Consider the following 21256-nt stretch of genomic DNA (forward strand, 5'->3'; position numbering starts at 1 on the left):
ACCTGCGCTTTGGCTCAGGCCCCCGGTGCCATCCTGAAGAGGTCTTCAACTGCCATCATTGCAGAACTTGGTAGCACAAACGGAAAGGGCAACTGAAAGTACTCTTTGCCTGCTTGTCCTTGTGTCGTTGTAGCTTTACAAAAATGTTTTCATATTTAGAAAAATGCCTCTCTCATTTGTCTTTGAGCAAGACACCCACACAAACAACAGACAATACAAATTATTCAGGGAAAACAGTGAAACTCATAGTTCAAAACATTCTAGCAAAGGCACATACTAAGTGTACTCAGCAGCTGGAGATTACAGTTAAGCTGTTTTTATAAATCGTGTATGTATTTGTAAAGAACAGTAGGTGTGATATGAAATTGCTGGGATCCTTCCAATTACCCTTTTGACACTTTTTCTGCAAAGCATCATTTCAGTGCTCAGAAGTGATAGTACTGTGGTTAAAGTCATCATAAAATTGGGTGTGATGTTGCTGAAGGCAGAAGTTCCTTCTAGTAATGGAATAACGGCTTTGCCAGTTTGCCTACAGATAACTATGAACAAAGATATATGCCCACATGCAGCTTTAAATTATGTTCATGAGTGTATGCAGTCACTCAGTTACATATTTATTTTTTAAATGCCATGAAAGATAATCCCTCCTTTGTTTCTGCTTCTGTAATAGATTCAAATCTTAATCAGAGATTAAAATGAAAACTCCTCTCAGTACAAAAGCACTCACAGAATCAGATTGCTGAGCACATTCCAGGGTACTTGGCACAATTATTGGTCTCTGCATAAAATGCGTGCCAGGATGTGTTTCTCTCCAAAACAGGTACTAAGAGGTTTTTGAAGGGAAGCACTCCTGGTTGCTTGCAGAACTGGACCATAATGGACACTGGGCAGGCTGTTCAAACCCCATTCCATTAGCCAACATCAATTTTTGATGCATTGTATCCTGCCTACACTTGTCATTTTCCAGCTCACTTCAGCAGCTGCTGCCCCCAGTATGGTTTCACAGCCAAGGAACACTCCTTATCCCAGTTCTTATGATGTAAAGGAAAAGGGAGACAGATGTTGTTATTGGGCCTGCAGCTACATGAACTGCCAGAATGGATGAAAAGCAGCATTTGCTTTTTCACTCAGTGTAAAAAGTACAGAAATCCTGTGCCCGCAACTGGCATTGTGTGGTTCTCTGAAAACTGACATGAGTTTGGCTGGGATCTGGGCATTTTCATATTTCAATGTTCTTCATCACTTGCTACTCTGGGAGCTGCAGTTCAAATTTCAAAAGTCTCATTGATAATTGCTGAAGAATATTTTTCACTTGGAAATGTGGAATAAACTGGTCTTATTTCATTATTTCCAAATTTATCCTAATATATACAAGCACGGCATGGGAAATGCAGTTGGCCACAGGTCTGCAATTTCTTCCGTGCAGCTGGTGGTTCTGATTGGTCTATTTTTATTTTTTCCCATTAGGATAATTCAGCTTATTTTGGCTCAGCTGCAGTGAGACCTTGTTACTACCCCAGAGTTACTTCTGAACTCTGCTGCAGGTGTAGTAGTTCATGAAGAGACGCTCAGGAGCTGACACAGAGCAAGAGATTCTGGAGTGGAGGCAGATACCACACAAAACTGTTTCTGCCCTTATCTAGCTGCTGGGATGGAAGAGAAGAGAGTGAATCCTGCTCAGTTAGTTGAAGGAAACAGGTGCGTCACCATCTACCTTTAAAAGGCAGTTCCAGGCAAGCCCTGTGTAGATGGAGGCTCAGTGCAGAAACGCCATTCACACACTTGAGCAGGCGGATGGGGATGCTCTCCAGGCACCTTCCAGCCCTGCCCGCTCTCGCATTGCCAAACTGCCCTGGCAGTGAATGAGGTGCAGGGCTTCTCACTCAGGTTCCTGTGTTGCGCTCTCCTGGGGCAGGTACCTAAGCCACCATTCTGGTGGCAGGTACCATTCTTAGGTCTTTTGCTCTAGTCTGATGAGTATCTTCCATTTTGTCTGCCTCCTAGTCACCTTGTTGTTTTCTCTTGCAGTAAAGAATTCATTACTGTGAAAGTCAAAAGAATGACCTTGAAGATAAACTGGGAAAGTCTGCTTTTTTAATCTCCTCTTTTTTTTTTTTTCTTTTTTCCTGATATTGTTTTCTTTAGTTTGAGATGTCACCATATGAAATATGGTTACTGTTGGATGAAAGAAGACACACCATACACCACAGAAAAAAGCGTCTCTATTTCATCTCCGTTTCCAGTTTGGGGAGCTATATTATCCTTCTTTTCATGAGAATGCCAAGCATACATTTCAGTGGAGAAGCTCCATTATATCTGTCATCAGAACTATCTGGTATTAAGAAAATATGAATGATGGACAAACGTTTTGCTGTAGAATCTACTTCAGTAGGAGAGTATAGATTTCACATCTGTTTTCTGTTCATTCAGGATTTACACTTAATCATATGGATCTGAGATAATCCTTGCAATAATTTTCATTTTCTCTGTTGGAGACAAAATTTATTCTATATTCCCCATAGGATAAGAAAATCTGTTTAAAAATAGAAATGCTCCTCTACTTTCATGAAACAAGCACATTTTCCAGTCATTTTATGGCATAGGTGACTAAAATGCTGAAAAGATACAATTTCTGGCTGTTGAGGAAGGTGGTCAAAGACTCATAGAAGGAGAGAACTCTGCAGTGCATTTTAATTTCTGCAGTAAACCAGGAAGACCTTCATAAATTCTGCAACATCTTACTGGATAAAGAAAAAAACGTGGAAAATAGTAATTTGGCTTCAAACCACAAAATCATTATTATCGGTTTTTAATAACTCATTAAGACACCAAAAGGGCTTTGTACTTTTTGATAAATTGCATTTCTATATTTTGTACTTGCTGAGGTAATTAGTATTCAGACTCATTATCTCTTGGATCTTTTCCTTACTCTCCATTTATTACTGCTCCTCTGAGGGGAATGGAGCTGTTTGGACTGAGCAGGGTCCCAAATGCATTTGGTGGTAACACGTAATTTGTGGGTACAATTTCAGCAGCAATTACTGGGCAGAGACAGAAACTGCAGAGCCAGGACTTCAGACTCCCTTGTGCTAAATCCATCAGGATGAGCAGATTGTAAACTGCCCATTGCAAATATGATATGCAGCAATTTAGCATCATGTTAATACTTTGTAACCTCCATCCCTTACATTTATATAGCTTTTCCCTCCTGAAGCTTTCTGAAGTTGCTTCTCCAGTCATTATACTGCACCAAGCAGTTCAGATTTAATAGCAATAGTGGTGAACATTAGCTTCTGAATGATTTGAGGCCATATGGAATTTTTTATATCTAGTTGGCTAAATCTGAAGCATTTGTTTCTATTGTTTGTTACCATCTTCTAAAAAAAATCAGAGAAAAATACTGTCTTCCTTGATTTGAGGGCTTTTGGAGCTTTATTGCTTATCTGTGGTAATAACTTAAAGCTTTTCAGAATGTTTTTTTTTAATGCAGTCTATAAAATAAACCTGTCACAATTTGTTTCTGGTTCGTTGGTGGTTTTATTTTTTTTCCTTTTTACTATAGAACAGCGACTTAGAGATGAAGAGGCATACCTATCTCAATTTACTGCAGAATTGCTAAGGCCATTGTAGTCAGTGTTAAAATGCTTCAACCAATGGCACCATCTATCATTCTTCCCCTTCAGTAATCCAGGGATCTTGTTGATAGGGACAGCCCTGCTCCTTGTGACCCCAATTTAACTTCCTTTCACCTATAATTTAATTCCATTATTCTTGCTGTCTATAACTTCCCTCTTCTTCTCCTTGGATGGCTAAACTATGGCTTATTATTTTACTGCCCACAGTTATGCCACAGCTCTGCAAGTGTTTTGTTTTACTACCCTAGAAGGTTCCATCTTCCAAGTCACCTTTAGAAACATGAAGAACAAGTAAGCCCAAAAGGCTCTTATAAGCTTTTAATCTCTGTTGAGTCGAGTTTACCTTGTCTTGCAAGTGTGCTCCAAACCACAGGAAACTGAGAATGGGGAGACATTGTTAGGAATGGTAAGGAAAAAAAAGTGATCCTAAGGTAACTGAAGGTGAAAGGGACCTCAGGCAGGCTCTGATCCAACCTCCTTATGCTGGAGGAGGAAGGAATGGGCTTAAAAGCAACCAGTTTAGTGTTTTCCTGTTTTTTTGACCCAAAATCCTCTGGGTTTCTCTCCTCCCATGTCCTCTTAACCCCTTGTCTTTTTTCAAAACTGAACATGTGAGAGGAGAAAGGCTGTCCTGGTGCAGTCCCTCAAGAACACCATGATGGGCAGGGGCGAGGAACCTGAGACACGAAGGCGGAGGAGAGTGGGATGAACAAAACTGGTGGGGAAGGCAGAACTGGTGAGGGAACTGGAGGAAGGGCACAGAGCACCCCAAATACCAGCATCACATAAGATGCTGGTACAATGCCTGAGGTAATCAGGGGCTGGAAGAGCAGGATTGCATTTTTACAAGTATAGTAAATGGGTTGAGAGGCTTCTGAAGGTGTTCAAAAGATGTTTGAATTACCCAGTGTTCTGGCTTTCATTTGGGTGACACTGTCAGTCAGACGCCTGAACTGGCAGCTTTTGTTGAACACCTTTCAGCCTCAACCCTGCAGCATAGGAGAGAAAAACCACATGTTTGTTTGAGTGACATCTTCACGCCTTCGTCTTCAAATTCAATTCACTAAGAATTATGATTAGTCCTTGCTGCAGTGTTTTTACACTCCTTTTGCACATTATTGTGGCATTGCATAAGAAATATTACTTTACTCCTTGGGTAAAATGTTTGCAAGGCAGGATGAATGGTGAGTGCTCTGGGTCTGTTAGAGCAGCTCCCTGAAGGTCTGTGACCAGGAGACCAAAGTGGGGAGACTAAGAAGTTCTTGGCAGCTCCATACTCAGGCATTTCTGGGGTGCAGGCAAGAAAGGGAGAATAAGCACTGCAGATCTGGTGTGATCAAATTAGCTGTCTTCTTTCCTTTGAGCTCTTCCTCTTTGAATGTTCTTATCTTCGACTTCCTCCAAGCTAATGCAGATTTTCATTTTACCTCAGAAGTGCCGTTATTGCAGTTCTGCTGCAACTAATCAGATGTCATCTCTTGTTTACTCTGAGCAATGCTGAAAACTTCTTTTAGAGAGTTTTTTCTCTAATCCAACCTTGAAAATTGTTCCCACTTCCAGAAAGCACATCCTTTTTTTCCCTTTGAAAATAATTTTCCCTCTCTCATCTTTTTTCATGCAGCTCAATTTTTGACATTTTATTTTCAGTGTTTTAATTCTAAAGCTGCACACCATTTTCAATATTATGAATGATGAATCTGAGCATGGAAAATATACAGGTAACACACTAAAAGCAGCTGGTTATGTCCTCATATTCTCAGCAACAAAAGTTGACCTGAGACGGAAAAAAAAGTGTTTAAAGTCCAGAGGGGTTTCCAGTCAGACTGTAAGAATTTCCAAGTAGGTCAGACTGGCTGATGGTGTCACATTAAACCTTGCTCTGAGATGGCTTTAAAAAGAACCCAGGAACGTCCTTTTCTACTCTTTACATTCTTTTGAGACTAACAGAAAGGACAGGCCTGTCATTTGAAATAGAAGTGGAATGTCTCAAAGATAATCCTATGAGCTGGGTGACTGCTTGTATAATGAAAACCACTTATGTAAATCAGAAAAAATACATATTTGTCACCCAAAATACTGTGGCATTTCAGACTCATTTAAATTGTTATGAATCCTGACTGGTGGGTGACACTGGAAACATCATTTAAAAGCCTCTCAAATTGTAGTAATTGCAATTTTGAATTATATGATTGAGGCACCTTTTAGAGGAAGATTTTAACAGCTTCACTGGATGATCTAAGCAGCATGAAAAAAGTGGAAGAGACAGTTCTTTTGTTCAGCTGTCTCAAGCAATGGATGCTGGACTGTAGGAGCAAATCATGGGGAAGAGATGTTTACACATGACTAGACTATACCCTAAAAAGCAGCAAACAACTTACAGCTTGGTTTGCCTTTAATATACAATACTTCCCTTCCAGCTCATCCTTCAGTGATGACCTGTAACAGTGGGTCATCTGCAGGGTTGTAGGTCTGCAGACATTGCTTTAAGTTTCATCCTGCTAAATTTCTCAATTTAGTGAGTGCGAACGCCTGCCTCTTTTGTCTCTGCATAAAAAGGCATCTTCAGAAGTTCATGGAATGCCATAAAAAACAGATCTGCTCAAGAGAAAAGGTAATTTTCACAGTCTAGGTTCTTTTTTAAATAAGGACTTAAAACCAAGTAGTCTGATAAGTGCCGAGGCACACTCAGTGTACTGACCTGGCAAAAGGTGCTGATGAAGGAAGGAACAGTCTCCCTTAAAAGTGTAAGGCAATGTCTGGTTTTGTCAGACTCTCAGTAAAATCACACTCATCGTTCCAAAGGCAAATCACAAAATCAGAAAGTGAAAGACCTCACTGAGTACATCTTCCCATCATGTAAGTCTTCAAAACTTTCTTTTTTGGTACACTGTCTCAGTTCAGTATCTCAAATGATTTATTTGACTGAAGGAAAAATACAAACCACTGTAAACAAAATATCCTGGTTACATCCACAGAATACTCTTCTACTGAAATTTTACCTAGAATTGATTTAAAGATATAATATTCAGTTTTCCTAGTACAAGATGATTGCATCTGATATCAGATGGCGTATCCCTACACTCACGTTCTGCCCCATTTCCTTTCCTACATTGTATGGCTGTAAATACCTTAAGTCCACTTGTTATTTTTATATCTTCTTTTACTTTAGGGTACTTTATGCAATTCATACATAATTTAAGCAAGACAGTAAAACCTCTAGTAAGGAGTATCTCAGACAAGCAACTTTTGTCTTAAGAATGCCCCTCAATGATTTCAAACATTATCCCCTGAGGCTTCAACTACTATGTTGTTCAGCCTCTGAGAAAAGGCACCACTATGAGTCACATTTTTCTGACAGGTGTAACACTACATATTCTGCAGTGCATTTCAGAGAAAAAAAATTCTGTATGAAAAAAGTAACTAAATTAATTTATGTCTGAAAACATTAACTCAGCATAGGAACAATATGAAACAGCTATTGCTGTGTTCTGTGACTCATTTGGCAGTAATACCATGGTTACAGATACCTGATGCAGAGCTCTACTCCAGCATGGACAGAAAGGCTTCTTGATGAAAAATAATGATGACATTCATGTAAAAATAAATCCAGAATGTAATGATTGATAGGTGTAAACACTAGACTTTTCTTGACAGTCTCTCTTTGAAAAATAAACAAGCTTTTAACTAGGTATTATAATTCTGCTTGCCAGCACAGAACAACTGAAACAAATGCTTTAAACAAACAGGCCTTTTTAGAAGCTACTAAATGCTTTCACCGATGCCCAGATCTTTAAAACTGAAAACTGCTCACGATGCAGTGTACGGAGCGAGTACACAGTCCTGCACTGAGGACTCGTTCTTCTGGGTCACAGAGCGCACACAGGAACGGCCCCTGGGCAACTACAAACGTGTGGCTTTCCTGCAGCCTGAGACGACCACTAGAGACGAGTTGTTTGTACGTCTGTGCCCCTGAGGCGCAGAAGGCAGAGAAGCACTGGGTGCAATGCAGTGTTTTGCATCAACTAAATGCTATTTCGTAATTCACTTTTGAAAAGATGCCTTCAGAATTAAAGCAATGCCAGGAGGAGCTGTCAGTTGGTGGGAGCTGTATCCTACCTGGCCTAGTGAGTCTGCCAATCAGTTGCATTTTCCTGTGTCCCTCTTTCTCCCATGCTGTAGTAATGTCAGCTGGTCAATATGGCATAAACACCAATGACCGCCGAGCTTTGTTTGCCTTTTCAGCTGCCAAGGGGCTTTCTTATTTTTGTTCATACTGCTGTAAATTTTTTTTACATTCTGTGCAAGTGGATTTGAAGGCTACCTACCCAGAAAGATATCTCAAATCTGTTAAATTACAGGGTGGCAGAAAACAGATCTTGCGTAAGAAATCTTATTTCAAGGATAGTGAAAATTTCATCTCTAAATAACAAAAGATGGAAATGCCACAATGCACGTGACAGCAGTACAGGGACCACAATAGTGTAACGCACAAACAGACCCTTCTCTCCTGATTTGGACTCACAAAAGTTACCATGTGCAAAGCAAGTACATGGTTTCTCACTTCCAATGAACTGGATGGTATTTCCTCACGCACTTTTTCATTAGTTTTACCATGTATGAACTATACTTCTATGCTTAAACATATTCAGATGTTAACTATAATTGAAAAGCGTTTAAATATAATTATTGAGTGTATCAAGAGGAAAAGAAATACAAAATAGCTGAAAGAAACATAATAAACAATGAAAATCCAGGGGAACAGGCTACATAAAAGATTGGAAGGTTCTTCCTGTCTACAAGGTAAAAGAGCCTAAACAAATTCTGAGGTTCACAGCTCAGGATTTTAAGCTGAGGATATGGATAAAGTATCATGGTTGCTCGTGTTACTAAGAAACGTCATTCCTGCTGCTCAGTTATACCCTGTCTAGCTACTGCCTCAGCGAAGAGGGGATTGCTCTGACATGGGACCTCCACCCCCACTGCAATTCTCTCATCAACTTTTCACAACTTCCTTTCTTGGCCCAAAAACTGTACTTCTGAATTGTCTGTATCAGTAACCCCAGTTTATAAAAAGGTTCATAACGTTTAAAACCCAAATTAAACACTAAAGTTCCAACCTGGTAACACATCTGAGAGGAGATCATTTTGGGCGTGTTTCAATTGCCAAAAGGGCAATTTTCTATTCCTTGCATATTAAAAAGATTACTTCGGCTTGCAGTGTTGTTCAGCCATTGGAATTAAGAAATAGACATAAATGAATATAAAATTATGGGTCAGCAAATATAAAGCTGTACCTGTACTCTTAACTGGCTCAGAAAATTTCATTTCAGTATAATTCTGTATGCATATCCTCCATAATTGTAATTTAGTAAAGTTAATGCCTTTTACCGTACAACTCTTTCAACACAAAGTGTTATGTAAGGGGTACAGATTACAATGCTGTTATTCTTGATACTGTAAATAATAGCTAACAAGCAGAACACTGTCATTTTTTCATATTGGCTAAAATGAAATTCTGAAACCAACTTTTGAAATGCATATTTTTAACTGACAGGATGGAAATGTTTTAAAAATCTTTACACTCTAATTTGCTTTGTTTATTGTCTACAACTGAAAGGGTCAACACTTAGAATCCATATTGAAGTCAATGCTAATATCAACAAACTTCAGTTTAAATTAATGCAAAGGATATATGCTAATGGCAAAGAAATGACTCACTTTACTAACTACTTCTAGGTCTAAAAGTCTGAAAGAGTTTTAAAATGTTGTTCAATATTGTATGTGCAAAACCGCGTTTAGTGTCTTCAAAGGTTTGTACGTGGCCAGACATCTCTCGTACCGTCTCTTCTGTCTGCATTCACTAAAGACATTAGGTCTGTGGTTTCTCTTAAGCCCCGTGGTGACAACTGCTGGCAAATTGTCACTCTTGTGCTTTCAAACAACAGGTCTGGATATGTGAAATTTGCAGAACTGGAAGCAATAGCTGGAAAGCATCCTGAATATAAGTCGTGCTGTTGCAACCCTAATGGGGAGAGAAAACATGTGGTTCATCAGTACAGCTGTCATGTATTTAAGGAATTACATTGTACTTTTAAATAAACATCTGCATCATGCTATATTAGCATATGTATTCACACAAGATTTTAGAATCTGTATGTAAAAAAAATGATAAATTACAACAGTTTCCAGCTAATAAGCATAGCCTGAATCACTATGTAAAAATCTCCTCAGTTTGACCTCCTGGAGAGCTTTGTTTGTAACATCAGCTAAATAAAATGCCACAGCGTTCAGAAGTAGATTTTTAAATACAAAGCAGGTAGTGTCTCCATCAGCAGAACTAATTTTGAATTTGCTGTAGGTGGAAGAAGTGTCACTGAGATTAACAGTTTGAATTATTATAATGGTTTTAATGCATAGTACTATTTTTGAAATTTCTAATACTGAACGGTACAGCAGCTTGAAATGCTCCATGAACCCAGGCTGTACTATTGTATACTTGTATACAAATATGGGATTTAAGAGGTACAAAACATTGTATTCCACAATTCTGGACATTCCCAGATTTTGCAATTCCTGGAGCACAGAAAGATAAGTCAGTTGCAACAGCAAATTTATGCAGTAACTAAAGGTGCTGGATAGTAATCTTTACTACAGCTCTATTCAACTCCCCATGATTTTCCTTAATGGTATTGTTAACTCAGTGCAAAGCTGCTTATTGTAAAACAATCTTTTCCCCATTTTTAAGGGACCACAACTATTGGATACAGAATGACAATTTGTAGTCACTACTGTATGTCTATTTGCATTTAGAGAGAAGTGTGATCTAATTAGCAGAGTTCAAAGAATTCATGCTGCAGACAGTACACATTTTAGTAAAGTACAAGTATATTACTCCCTCTTGACCTCTCTCTCCTCAGTAAAACTGAGGCACATTTTACTCACTGTACTTTCCTGATGAAAAGTAAATCATGGTGTCTAATAGAAGAAGCCACTCGCAGATCAAGGTGTCTAATAAATCAGTCATGACCATTTTGGTGATGTCTGACACAATTATCTACGCACTGACCAAGCCTGCTGCTACACTGTGTATCTTTGCAGAAATCTAAATGCCTGTGGATGCAAAAACACTATCGCATACCTGCAATTCAAATTTTTAAAAAAAGCATAGTCTGAAACTATCTATGAATAAAAAATACTTTGCAAGATTTGAAGTAGGTAACAGAACAGTAAGAATAGGCTTATCCCAAGCAAGCTGTAGACAGGTTAAAAAGAGCTAAACTGCACACTGCAAATTGTCTGCTGTGCTCTTACCAATAGAGCAGCAGAATTTACGAGCTGGCCAGTTTCACATCAGTCATACAATTCTTAAGAATCCTCAGTAAATGCGATATTACTACTATAGTATTTGTGGGAGAAGCTGAACGCAACAGAAGAGATGTTTATGATCTGGCGCTGAACAGCTAGAATAATATTATAATTACTTTTTATATAGTTATTTCTTCAGACATAAAGGTGACTGTTTAACTTCAAAATAATTTTACTAGAATATTTCCTAATGTGAAAAAAGTGAAGGCTTACCTCTAATAGCACACTGTCGACGAGGGGGTTAAGAGCCTCTGCCTTCATACTGCTCTGTAAACCGGAAAATAGAATGAAATGGCAGGACAAGAAATACATTTAACAGAAATATACTGATATCTGAGAAGTGGTTTTATGAATTCTATAAAGGTCTTGCTTCACCTTGATTCTTATTCAAACTGTTTATCACAGTATTCCTAATCACCGTGTCTATATTTCATACACACTTCAGTAGACCCTGCAAATTTCTATCACTGAGTACAACGAACTAAGGCAGACCCAGAGTTTTACTTTTTCATTAATTCATGTTTCAAAATGCCTGTTTTCCCATGGATATGAGATTCATGTGATGACACTGTCTGTTCATTTGTCTGTCAGTGCCCTTTTCATCTCCCCTAAAATTTGTTAACCCCTTGCTGATTCAAGGAAACAAGAAGGAGAAATACAGGGCAGAAAATAATGAAGTTCTTAGAAGTTTCATGAAAATCTGCAGTTAGGTGGAAATGAAAGGCCTAGATTAGTTCCCCTACAGAAGGAAAAGCATGTGAAGCACAGATCCCCAAACTGGAGGCAGTACACATTGAGCTGGGCAACGCGGGCTCCCCATTAAATATAGCTCCATACACGTAGCATTTTTCTCAGCCACCAGATAGGAGTAAAAATGGGTACAATGAATAGTGACATTACTAGAGGCTACAGAAATGAAATCCCTAGAAAACTAAGAATCATCAGCTCTTCTGCTTTTTAAAATGGCAACAGTTCTTTCCCTTTTTATTTCTAACTGCTCTTTGCATTGTGGTTTTTCAGAAGGATAGTAACCTCCATCAAGAGTTGTGCTCTTCCAATACCAAACAGTGGACTTTATTAGAATGAAGGAAACACAATCTCGATTACTTTAACTGAGGGATGTCCACTTACAATCTTGTAGCTTTCATATTGCACACTTAAAGAAACATGAAACTCCTTAACTTTAGTCTGGAGAAAGATGGCAGAAAAAAAGGGAAGATGATTAGAGAAAAGAAGGGCAATTTTAATGTCAGTTACTAGAAAATCCATTAGAGAGTGTACTGTTTAGCTGATTGTCAATAAACTCCTGAAACAGATAGAGAGCCATATCAATGAAATACTATTGATTGTATGAATCAATAAATTAAAGTTTGAAATAAATCTTGTGTGGCAAGCAAAGCTGTTATTTCTTACTTCTGCATTACTGCTCACTCTTAGAAACATCACCAGTATTACAGACTAGGTGCACAGCCAGCACTACAACTAATGTCTGAATTACACAGATATAAGTATAGGGACGGCACTATGTTTGAAGCCATTTAAGCCATTTCTCAGTTTCCCCCAAGATTACAGACTTTGCAGGTCACTGGAATGTGTTAGTGAAAGCAGGCGCTGCTGGCAGGTTAAGGAAGAAGTTGAACCACTGGGACATGCAGGAAGACATAGATTTTCTACAGCCCTGTGTGCTGGGTGCTCCTGGCCTTCCTACTGGTCATGGGGAGCAGAAGGCCCACATCCTCCTCCAAAAGCTTACGGGGATGGGGCAGCACTTAAAGATCACCAGACTGCCCTACTAAAACTCTCCTCTAGTGTCTTTGTGCTTAATTTCTTATATAGCCACACAAAAGTCCATAAAAACAATCTGGTCCTAAAAACAGAGTACAGAGTTACTAAGAACAAAACCTAGTGCAAGGCTTATGAAAGTTTTAGTTTCCAATTTTCTGAGCTGGCCCAAATTAATATTTAATGTGTAATTTATTTTTATGTGTCTGTGCATGTATTTTTTTCAAGTGTCACACAAAGATATGATAAAATACAATTCCAAAATGCAAAACAAGCAGTTTCTCCCAGAGTAATGGGAAGGAATGTAAATTATTCAGAATAAAAGCAACCCAATAAATTATGTTCTCTACAAATAACTCTGAAGAAAACTTGTTCAGAGACAGGCTGGAAGAGCTCATGGGAGAACTGAGGAAATTTCCTTTGATGTACATTCATCCTCTCCTGGAGTAATCAGGGGAGCCAGAGTTGGATCTTCTCTGACATTTACAGAACCATTTCAGCAACAGCACAGATTTTGCCTCTGGATCCTGCTAGAATGCTCAGATGTCAGTCATTTTTGAAACATCTTGAAAGGCAGGATACTATTTCTAGCAAAGATGTTCACAGATAAATGGATGTTTCTAAATGGAGTATCTTGAGATATGAGTGATTTTTTTTTTAAGATGGATGACCAAACAGATTTTCTAATTCTTAAACCTTTTGCAAACACAGTGATCCTAGGCCAGGGGACTTAGCAAAGGCTACAAAGACAGCTCTTGAAACCATTAGTAAGGTACTGGAAGTGTTACCTGTTAATGACTTTTACACAAATGCATTCAAAAGGCTGAGTAGGAGAGGAAAATGTCACCAAGTGGTGAGACTTCAAATGTGGGGCCCTTTCAGTAGGGGCAAATAAGAAGTACTGAGTGGTGATCATGAAAAATGGGAAATGGTGTCTAGAAAGAGAGATTTTAGAAGGCAGGGGACATGCTGCAGTCTATCAAGGCTCATAAACTTTCTCTACAACAGGAAATCTGCTGTAAAAATGCCCTCTGTTCTTGATCTGATGAAAAAAGCACCCTCTTTGCTGGTATCTCATGCAAAGCCACAGGACTCAGGTAACAATTTCTGTTTTAAGAAGTGAACTATGTTAAAAAAAGCCCAAATGCTACAGAAAATGCTGTTATCTTACCCCAGCTGCTGTTAAAGAATCCGAAAACTTCTTTGATAAAGACGAAACTTCATTGCACATGGCGCTTGTTAAACTGGTTTGAAAAAAAGAGACAAAGATAAAAATTCATCCTTGTCCTGTCAATGGATAAAAATCCTATGACTGTTTCAGCCACAAACTCCATCTTAGAAGCCAAAATTATTCTTAAGGCAATTTTACTTCTAGCAATTATTAAAATATTTTAAGGTAGATTTTGCTCATAATATATTTTTTATATTCATCCACTGGAAAATGATGACTACAGCAGCAAAATTATGTCAAGTTGCTTCAAACACTAGTCTTACTTGATAGGGCAATATTTCAATTTTTAAAATTCTAAACTTCTAGTTTAACTATTGCTTTTCTGATGATTACAACAACACAACTCCTAGAAATACTGTTGGAAATAAATCAAACTTTAATAAGAACAGTGAGAAGTTTCCTATCTAAGCAATAAAACATCTACCCTGTACTAAAAGAAGGAAGTACCCTTGTGGTTAAAATACCAGAGAACAAGGAGATCTGATTCTATTCCTGGATGTTTCACTGTTTTGCTAAACTTTCACAAGTGCATCATACAGAACCTCATCCTGCAAGGTGCACCACACCTTAGCTCTAATTCTGAAAAATACTTGATCAAGTACTTCATTTTAGACTGAAGTGTTCCCACAGACTTTGCTTGTGCTACTAGCATTCTTAAAGATAAACAGTTGATTAAATACTTTTCTTACTTAGGACTCAAGTGCTTACAATGTCTTAACATCAAAATCCACTGAAAACAGTAGAATTGATTACTATGGAGAGCTTGAGATATGAATTTTGAGTACCACCAGCTTATTGGATTTATGTTTGTTTTGTTGTGGTTTACTACAAAGTTGCTGATAAATATGGTTCTATTGTTTAGAATTACAGATTGATTTTTGCATATTTTTGGCAGACAAACACTAGATAATGAATCTATTGGCAGACAATAAGACTGCATTATGCACTCTAAAGGCAAATTCTGTATGTGTTGGCACAGTATATTTTGCAGAGGGAACACGAAATGCAACCCAAATTATTATAGCATGTACATTCACTTGCTGGAGCAGAAACAACTTTTAGCCCCTGAATAGGTCATGTTTTTGTAAACATACATGTCAGCCATGTCAGAAAATGACAGGTAGCCTACATAACTTGCCTACATGAGAAAATGTAGCACCAGGACCCCTAAAGCCAATGCTGTTTGTTGATCCATGAACTTACTGTGCCTCCAAGTGTCAAAAACTTAACAGAACTTCACAAGTTTTAAGAAAATGTCAAACGTCCATATATGCCATACATAATACTCACTTTGTCAGTACTTTTGCTTGATCTTGAGCTGTTTTCTCTACTTCTTGCCCATGCAGAATTAATTCTGCTACTTTATGGAGCTGCTCGATACATCGAGCAGTCACCTCAGCCAGACTTTCAATGGACAGCTTGTAGATTTCCTTAAATTAAAAGCAGGGAATGCTATTATCAATAATAACAACACTGATCAATATGCATATAGATATATATATATAAAAGAATTTGAAACACAGGAGCCCTCCCCACTCCAACTGGAAATACCAGCCCATACATAGTCACAAACAACACCAGAAAAATGAAATATCCACAGATGACAAAATACACACCTTATACTCATTCTGAAAAATTAGTAAGAACAAGTCTGGCATTTATTTAGATGGGAACTAGGTCAGTCTTTCAGATTTTTAACATAGCACTTTTAAATCTAGTTCTAACAAATACAAAGATCCCTTAGCTCTAGAATAAGTCATAATTACTTTCATATAGAGCCAAAAGTAACGAGTCATCCCTCAGATGGACCTCCAGAGTAGAAATCAATAATACTCCCAATTAAAATGTGGCTTTTGTCAGCAATGATTAAAAAATCTACCTAGCACTGTGGTACTACAGCTTTTACCAGCTGACACCAGCTTGAAATCTGCAATCACATAAAAATCTGTATTATGCAGCATGAGTCTGTTTCCTTCTTTGTACCTTTTTTGTTAAGAAAACATGACAGATAATTTCTTAACTAGAATTCATTCAAAAAAATCTTGACAAAGATACCAAGCACATTTAATATTGCTATAACTTGGCACAAAATATTAAATCATAATAAACCTTATCAACAAGAGGCGTTGTCTAAATGGACAACAGGCCTTAAGTGCTATCTTTCATAAAGAGAATGAACACTTGTGAGTTGCCTAAATAATATTTCTGATTTGTCTGTTTGTGATTTAAACTGTTTAAGAGCTTAAATTAAGTTAGAGAACTTTTTCCATGTATTATCACTGGGAGAAAGATGCCCAGGAATGCTGACATACGACTTTCCATGTGCTATCGACATGACACCACAGAATCCCTCAGCTCACTGTATGTTGTGTACACACATGCACACACACAGAACCACAGATAAAAAAATTAAAACAACACGATACGCAGAGGACCTGCTACTCTGATATTTCTTAATACTTCCGTGAGTTTATAAAATAAGGACAACATATAAAACCAACACACAAAGATAAATAAGTAATCTTATCTAACGAAGTGTAACAAATTGCCTAATGAAATTTATCCTCCAAAAGCTATTTTACCTCCACAGTTTTGTTTCTATTTACTTCTGGTTTATCACTGTCAATTTTATCTTGTTGTTCAGTGTTTTCTTCACCAGGTTCTCCAGATTTTTCTTTTAGCTTCCCTTCTATGTCTACAGAGGTGGAAGAACTTGCTTCTTCAAGCCAGTCATGAGCTTTTTTCCTAGCCTGCCAAACAAAGAACAACCCCAAAGTTCAGTTCAAATAGGGAATATCAAATGATGTTCATGAACATTAAATAACAATTAATTTTTACATTCAAAATTTTAAACATATCAGGCCTCTGTGTGGCATTAAGTGTACATTTACGAAACTGTAGGGAGAAGCATTTCTGGCTACTTAAAGATGGATCAACCAAGGATAATTCCTCTACAGGACTGATATTCCTAGCCAACACATAGAGTGGGCATTAATACCAAAGTTACTAATATTTCTGCTCTATGAGGTATCTAAGAAAGTGGTACTAAATTTTCAAAGGAAAAATAACTAGAAAATCACTATACCATCAGCTGCCTTCCTAGGCATGAAAGCAGATCAAACTGGAAAAGCCTTGGAGTTTTATACAACTTCAGACTACTGTTGTGGTTAGTAGGAAATTTACAATGTCTCTTTTTTAACATGAAGTCAAATAAGAATATGTTAAGCCCTAAGCCTGTGCTAGTTATCCATTGTCTATGTATCTAGAGAGAGAAATATTCATCTGAGCCTAAGAGCAGTAGGTCAATCACTGATAGTACAATGTGACCAGCGATGTGACCAACTTCTAGCCATCTTAGATGATGGACGTGAGATGAGATAAACCCAAGGCCTTGCTTCTAGCTAAGAAGGTCTGAAGAAGTGTCTCAGAGGAATAAACATGATGAGCAAGTAAAATAATTCCGAACCTGACCTTTGCTCCCAGAGTGAAAGACCAATCCTGCTGTGCTCATGAGCTCTGTTCTACAACATCTCTGGTTCAAGGCTTTCTAACACGGCCCGTTGTGCTAGCTTATCATTGCCACTGCATCACCTCACTAATCTCACTTCTTCTATGAAAGCTTTTCTGTATTCACCCGTGCAGTCCCACCCTCCTGTACTGCGCTTTCTGAACCGAGCTGGGTACTGCGCTGTGCCAGATTGCAGAACAAAACTCTCCCTCTTTGCCCAGGAAACGGGGGCAGCTCACTCACAGGTGCTGACCTTGTTGAGTTTGTCAGGAGTAGCAGCAACGTGCAGTTCAAAGAGCAGTTCAGTGAGCATGCTGACAAACTCCTCACCCATATCTGCTGCAAGAAAAAACAAGGCAATTTTTGTTAGGGTGCTATTACTAGAATATTTTACATGATTGAATACATCCAAGTACATCCAAACAGTTTTCCCCGGCACCCTCACACCTGAAAAACAGCAACAGTGACACAAGAAAGGGGTGTGTGCATGTATATGCTCAAATAAAGAGAACAAGCACCAGAGAGACCCATACAGCCTCGTACGCTAGCTTGACACTTTGACTACTCTTTCCACCCCATTTTAAATTCCACTAAGTTTTGCGGAAATAAGGAAGAGGAGAAGAAGCTGCATGATCCCTAGTTATCTGACAAAAATACATGACCCACAAAATAAACGAAGAAGAGATACTAACCTATCCTCTCAAACCAAGGAATAAAAATTGCAGCAGGGCCAGATACAAATTAGCTTCAGAGGAAACTCACTGAAAAACATGTTCTCTATCGCTCTGTCTGCAAACCACAGCTGAGAGGTGTGTTTTCTTCCTACTTTAAGATTGAGCTTTGCTTAAATGAAGAATGTATTCTGTTCTGCTCTGGAGTAATGAACCTTAAAGAATCTGCACTTTTATTTCACAACATTTATGAACAAAGGTAAATATCACTTGTATTTGAACTTCACCTTTATTATATATATTCTTTTGAATACTTGCAGTTCTTATATTTGAACATGCTCTAAGTTCCTAAAAGTTGGTGTTTTGCTTGATTCTGTTCATCTGCACTGACTGAGTTTGGAATCTTCATTAGCATTTTCTAATGGAATACACAAAATCCATTTTTTTTAGCCTGATGACACTAAAAGGTCCAAGTCCCCATTCTAAGCCTGATAGAAGTCCAGCTACTTCAAAAATGAATTTCATGTCTTTCTGCCTTCCCGTTTTTTGGTTCATTTTTTAGATATGGCCATTTTTTCCACTTTTACGCAAATCTTCAGTACTAGGCTTAAAAGCAGAGGGCCATTACTCTCCAGTGAGTCTGCGGATTTTGGTGGAACTGTTTACAGTCCACCATACCTTGCAACATGTGGAAAGGTGGTGGAATCTGACACTCAGATTATACTCTCTTGGCGCAAAGGACATCTCACCTTTGCTTGTAAAGAGAGTGCCTGGTTTTGGTGCTATGAAATAAATTCGTATTTAGCATGAAGAACTCTTCACCTGCAGTGACCAAGAGACTGAGCTTTCCTCTTAACAGCAGGCGAGCAGGTCAAGAGGAATGTATTCGGTAAGCCAAAGAGATGAACAGATTTAATCTCATTGCTGATCTTATCAGTAAATTTTGGCAATAGCATTTTCAGGTTTTGCAGTCCAGTACCTCTTACACTGAATTCACTTGTCCTTAAAACAAAGCCAACTTGTTTTATAAACTGCAGCATGCTGAAAACTGATAAGTAGTTCACTTCATCAATGCAAAGTTACCAAAATTGTTGATAACTGGCATAATCAATTCAATGCTCACTTTGGTTACTGTCTCACTGAAAGTTTAGGTACTAATGGCTTTCAAAAGCTTTCATAAAAAACTGAAAGGAAAAGAAGCTGCAGGGAAAAGTACATGAAAGGGTTGCACAATCAAAGTGAGAGGAAGCATTAGAGAGAAGGGTATGCATTTGCCTTTCTCCTACTTGTGTCAGAAAATATATTTTCTTTCTTTTCAGACTGATTTTGCACCTGACTGTTGAGCAAAGACACAAACCCCACTACAATTCAGTTTAAAAGTTGCCAAGCAGAAAGCCTACCCCCAATCCTTTCCCAAAATGCCTTTCCTCCAAAGATCACTGCAGTAATTTCTCCTTGTGTAGGCCTGAAAGTGTTTATGGTAGAAACTAAAAGAAGCACTAACATGTCTAAATGAGATCCTGAGAGTCCAGGATAAGAAGGGATCCTGAGAGTTTACAGAAAACAAATGGCCACTCTTTTCAAATACTTGAATGCAAAGTACTGGTTTTCCTTCAGCGAGTCTTTTGCTAAATATATATAGCACTGACAAATGACACCATATAAATAACATGACTTTGATGATGAGAAAGCGGTAACAAATTAGCAATAAGTGGTAATTATTTTCAAATACTGCTTAGTGGCTAGATAAGATTTAACACTTTCAAACACCATTAGTTAATCTCTGAGTTCGTAGAGGGTGGCTTCCTCAAATAAAGGAAAAAAAACCCCACAAGTTTTATTGAGCTAGGAAGCACAAATCAGAACCCTACAGAAGGCAAGTTGTTGTTTCGAACTGTTTAGCAAGAGGGATTAAAACTCAAAATTCCTCCATAGAATTTAACATAGACTGCTATTTCTTGCTAGATTAGGTAGCTTAAGTAAAAATAAGTAATTCTGTATGCAAAATATGCTAATAAAAAAACATATGGCTTATTGACTTGATTTTATAAGTGTAAAACCTATTAATGTGCTTAAGAGGATCTTAATTGTATTAACTAGCTTGAGCTAAGAAAACTAACTAGAATGAAGCGTTGTCTTCACAGCAAGACTTTCATTTAATCCTGATCAGCCAACCCATTCTTAAACTTTACTGTCTTTTATCTATGCTGGATGCCAAATGTTGTTTATTTTTGGTAATATTAAACACAGACCATTTTCTTAGCATAAACATCAGTTGCACCATAGAAATATGCTTAAGGTCCCAACAAGTAATTTCCAGTAAACAAGTCCAGTTTAAAAAACAAACAAAAAAACAACTCAAACCTAGACCCTAAAAGATGTGCTTCACTGAAAAAACAGAACTTCTGACCACCAGAGAAAATGTCACTTTGTGCAAGACACAGAGCTTTTTCTGGGGGCTGGTTTCAAAGCGAGGAACTATTTCCCACAGCCATTAAGGAGCAACAGACACCTCATGAATCTTTGCTCTTAAGCAGATAACACATCTTCTTGACTTCTCACAACCCTACAGAAGAATGTGGGGTTTAAAGAGTAACAAGGGAAAAAAAAAACAGCACAAAACTCTACCATAGTAAGACTTAACACTAAACAATCGCTGTCCCCCTACCCCCGCCGAGAAGAAACAATAAGCTCTCTGTGAGAGACATCATTGCTAGAAAGAGCAGTCTGAGCAGAAAATACTTTCCAGTTAGAACATGTGGATGTTAACAGGCTTCTAACTTTTCTGAAGGATAAAGAAATCATACCTCACCATCTTGTAAAATGTAGGTTTTATGGGCAAAGCACCCCTGAGAAGAGCAAAAGGATGTGGAAGAAATATCTTTTTATGTTTCCGAAACACAACAATATGGTGTTTGATGGCACAAGCCAGTCTTTGGTCAGGTCAAGGGGACTGTTTCTATTAGCTAGAAGATATTTGGTATGGATCTCACAGGCCTGGAGACACAAACTACGGTGGCTTTATGCTAACTTCTCATTCTTCTGCTCTCAGTCTATTACAGGA

General features: G+C 38.1%; 2 protein-coding genes across 7 annotated transcripts in view; one reads left to right on the forward strand and one right to left on the reverse strand.

Annotated features, from left to right (window-relative positions):
• TMEM156 (transmembrane protein 156) overlaps positions 1-21256 on the forward strand; it is a 51510-nt gene that overhangs the window by 23461 nt on the left and 6793 nt on the right. Inside the window, exon 7 of one of the 5 annotated variants that reach the window (XM_082050247.1) lies at positions 13791-13855. The exons of 2 other annotated variants lie outside the window; for them this stretch is intronic. In XM_082050247.1, the coding sequence (XP_081906373.1) occupies positions 13791-13804 (14 nt within the window). In that variant the 3' untranslated portion in view covers positions 13805-13855. Of the gene's footprint in view, positions 1-2028; positions 3527-13790; positions 13856-21256 lie in introns of those variants that run through there. 2 more of the 5 variants (XM_082050248.1, XM_082050245.1) reach the window with 2 other exon arrangements.
• The window catches only part of FAM114A1 (family with sequence similarity 114 member A1), a 35924-nt gene continuing 21193 nt past the window's right edge, over positions 6526-21256 (reverse strand). The window contains exons 9-14 of one of the 2 annotated variants that reach the window (XM_082050241.1): positions 17775-17857; positions 16596-16763; positions 15304-15443; positions 13954-14026; positions 11214-11267; positions 6526-9657 (exon numbers count right to left, since the gene is read on the reverse strand). In XM_082050241.1, the coding sequence (XP_081906367.1) occupies positions 9556-9657; positions 11214-11267; positions 13954-14026; positions 15304-15443; positions 16596-16763; positions 17775-17857 (620 nt within the window). In that variant the 3' untranslated portion in view covers positions 6526-9555. Of the gene's footprint in view, positions 9658-11213; positions 11268-13953; positions 14027-15303; positions 15444-16595; positions 16764-17774; positions 17861-21256 lie in introns of both variants that reach the window. The other variant, XM_082050240.1, reaches the window with a different exon arrangement.

Source organism: Streptopelia decaocto, assembly GCF_964273445.1.
Source record: "Streptopelia decaocto genome assembly, chromosome: 4".
NCBI classification, from domain to species: Eukaryota; Metazoa; Chordata; class Aves; order Columbiformes; family Columbidae; genus Streptopelia; species Streptopelia decaocto.